The sequence below is a fragment of the Cucurbita moschata genome, unplaced genomic scaffold, assembly GCF_002738365.1.
Source record: "Cucurbita moschata cultivar Rifu unplaced genomic scaffold, Cmos_1.0 Cmo_Scf00022, whole genome shotgun sequence".
Lineage (NCBI taxonomy): Eukaryota > Viridiplantae > Streptophyta > Magnoliopsida > Cucurbitales > Cucurbitaceae > Cucurbita > Cucurbita moschata.
In genome coordinates, this window is record NW_019268538.1 from 3,338,019 (window position 1) to 3,341,387 (window position 3,369).

The 3,369-nt window shown below is 36.5% G+C and overlaps 1 protein-coding gene across 2 annotated transcripts in view; it reads left to right on the forward strand.

The window, feature by feature from the left end:
* Positions 1–226: 226 nt before the first annotated feature.
* LOC111459165 (glutamate--cysteine ligase, chloroplastic-like) overlaps positions 227–3,369 on the forward strand; it is a 5,603-nt gene continuing 2,460 nt past the window's right edge. Inside the window, exons 1-9 of one of the 2 annotated variants that reach the window (XM_023101932.1) lie at positions 227–326; positions 514–857; positions 1,453–1,603; positions 1,758–1,865; positions 2,363–2,455; positions 2,548–2,631; positions 2,715–2,783; positions 2,870–2,940; positions 3,050–3,118. In XM_023101932.1, the coding sequence (XP_022957700.1) occupies positions 523–857; positions 1,453–1,603; positions 1,758–1,865; positions 2,363–2,455; positions 2,548–2,631; positions 2,715–2,783; positions 2,870–2,940; positions 3,050–3,118 (980 nt within the window). In that variant the 5' untranslated portion in view covers positions 227–326; positions 514–522. Of the gene's footprint in view, positions 327–483; positions 858–1,452; positions 1,604–1,757; positions 1,866–2,362; positions 2,456–2,547; positions 2,632–2,714; positions 2,784–2,869; positions 2,941–3,049; positions 3,119–3,369 lie in introns of both variants that reach the window. The other variant, XM_023101933.1, reaches the window with a different exon arrangement.

Consider the following 3,369-nt stretch of genomic DNA (forward strand, 5'->3'; position numbering starts at 1 on the left):
ATGACTTTGCCTTGGGTTTCTCAAAATACCTCAAATCAATGGAGAGAGTATTATTTGATTATAAACTCACGAACATTCCTTAAATTAATCGATGTGGGACTTTCATCATCCAACATATACAATACAACGTATATACACATGAAAACTGCATGTATGTGGAGCAGAGTAAAACCGTACACTCAACCGCACCGTATCCGGCCTTTTCCTTCCACTATATTAGGCCGTTTTTTTCCCTCCGTTTCTCAAATCCATCGCTCGCTTGCCAAATCTCTTACAAAAAGGAAAAGCGAATTCGAATTCAGCGCCGGAGGGTTCTACGCTTCCAGGTAATTGTTTGATGATGAAATTCCGAAAACAACTCCATGTGTCCGATCCATTTTTCTGTTCTGCAGTTGATTTTTCTTTCAGTTTTCGACCTGTTGTTGTAGTATGGATTTGTTTTTACTGTATTTTGCTGTTTTGTCATGGTTTTCTTCGGAATAGAGTGTAACTGAGCGGTTGCCTACTGTTTAGAATCGCGCAATGGCTCTGGTTTCACAGACTGGTTCGGCTCACCGGATTGGTGTAGAGAGTGTACGACGGAGTGGAGGATTTATGGCTTTCAAGTTGTGCACTCATATGGAGTCGTTGAAGATGAAGGAGAATCTTATTAGTGCGTCTTCTCTGTCGTACAGTTCTGGTAATCTCGCGGATGGTTTGCGTTTAGACAGTGCGAGGATGAGGTCGAAGCGTGGAGGTAGGGTGATTGTTGCTACGGGTGCACCGGCCGAGGAAGCAACAGTGGCTACCCAACCGTTGACGAAAGAGGATCTCGTGGCTTATTTAGCTTCTGGATGCAAGCCAAAGGAAAAGTGGAGGTTAATATTTCATACGCTTTCCCGTATTTAAATCAGAAAACTAACTTCCCTCAGTATGCTTTTGGTTGTTATTCATCATTTACTAATAACAAATTTGTTCAACTTATTCATGCCAGTCACTGTAATCGGATTGTATGGGCTATACATACATACATACATACATGTATATATATACACTCACACACACCTTTTGTTATTTCTTCACTTTTGCTCGGATTTTGGCAAGTTTACTGGATAATTTTTTTCATCTTTTTATATCTTATTCTTTTCAAGAAATATTTTAATGAATGATCTTATTCTTTTATTATAATTTCTATTAAAAATTAAAATAACATGGTAATAGATCTAATAATATTTTAACTTAAAATTTAATACTAAACAAATAAATATATAATATATATATATATATATTGGTCTTAATATGTTCGTGTGTGTAAAGTGATGGGACCAGGAATTTGGCTAGATTGGAGACAAGGACGCGAAATGCAATTTCGAGAAATCGCTCCTTGCTCTTTTATTCATTATAATCTGCAGCTTTTGAAAACACTATCAATTTTTTTTTTATTTTAACAATTTGATCCTGGGTCCCCGGCAGAATTGGCACAGAACATGAGAAGTTTGGATTCCAGATTGGAAGTTTACGTCCCATGACGTACGAGCAAATAAGTGGGTTGCTAAACGGGCTTGCAGAGAGGTTTGGTTGGGAAAAAGTAATGGAAGGCAGCGACATTATAGGGCTCCGGCAGGTAAACCGCCCAGACCCTGCCAGTAAATACTGGCGAAATAGCAACGTAGCACCTATGCACTGCGTCTGACCTGTTTATAAGTAGATGCTCTGTTAATATCCTTCTAGAAGAAATGTTTCCATTTTCTTCCTAACACGAGATTATTATGGCCCAGGGTATGCAAGGTATATCACTGGAACCTGGGGGTCAATTTGAACTCAGTGGTGCGCCTCTTCAAACTTTGCATCAAACCTGTGCTGAAGTTAATTCACACCTTTACCAGGTTTGTGCCACGTTGCTCCTGTATGGCGTGCACACATTTTCTGTTCATTTTCAATGCCTATCCTCCCTTTCATTTTATTTTTTTAAAGTTCCAACACCGTTTTGAGAGATTTCTTCTCACAGTTAATTATGGGAACCTGAGAGAATAACCCCTAAAATTATATTCCCTGCCCTACGTTATTTTATATATATCTTAATTTTCTTTTACTTAGTAAATATATATTGTAATATTTAGATTCCATTTTTTTAGAAATTATGTTAAATATTACATTTACTTTTTGTTTAGGAAAAGTTATTAAATTTTTAAATATGAATTATATTAAAAAAAAAATGATTCAAAACGAATGATATTTTAAAAGAAAATAAATTAAAAATGAGAAAAATGTATGTGAAAAATCGCATAGAATAAATGAATAATTTCACCAACATAAGAAGAATCAAAATAGAAGACGTCACATCTCCAGTTTTAATTGCAAATTATCTGGTTGACTTCTTTAGGCGAAAGCTGTAGCTGAGGAGATGGGTATTGGATTTTTAGGAATTGGATTCCAGCCCAAATGGAGACGTGAAGACATACCCATGATGCCCAAGGTATACCTCTCTCTCTCTCTCTCTCTCTCTCTCTCTATATATATATATATATATGTTTGGAACGTTTTACACGAATTATTATTTGGTCTCAGGGACGATACAAGATTATAGAGAATTACATGCCCAAAGTTGGTTCACTTGGGCTGGACATGATGCTTAGGACATGCACCGTGCAGGTTAATCTAGATTTACGTCCTCTAAATTAGGTCAATAAGTCTACTTTTTCTAAATCAGATTAATTGTCGAATAATTCATGTAGGTTAATCTAGATTTTGATTCCGAAGCCGACATGATCAGAAAGTTCCGAGTGGGTCTTGCTCTTCAACCTGTGAGAAACCTTGTCTTTTTAAATATGAATTATGTTTTAAAAGTTACGTCTGTTCAATGTGTCTGAATACTTGTATAAGTGAACAGATAGCAACTGCTCTGTTTGCCAATTCACCATTTACCGAAGGAAAGCCAAATGGTTATTTGAGCATGAGAAGGTATGCTCTTGTTGGTTTTCATATAAATTTTTTTCTCTGTTTTTCTCCCTCCCTACCACATTAATCCATGCTCTTGTTGCTTTTCAATTGAATTTCTGTATTTGAACAGCCAAATATGGACCGATACTGATAATAGCCGCACTGGTATGCTTCCATTTGTATTCGATGACTCCTTCGGGTAATCTGCCTCTTCCGGAACTGAGCTCTTTCTTTGCAGTGCTTTTCTTTATAAGTATTTCCTGGGATTTCTTCTTCCTTAGTGTATGTCGATGATTAAATTCAGTATTTTCTTTTATAATCTTCATATGACGTTCTAGAGATTATTGTACTTGGTGGCTCATAGCATGCATCATAACTGAAGAATCAAGCTAGGGTGCCCTAGCCTTTGCAACTTCTTGTAATCTTTTTTTTTTTTTTTTTTGGGTGGTC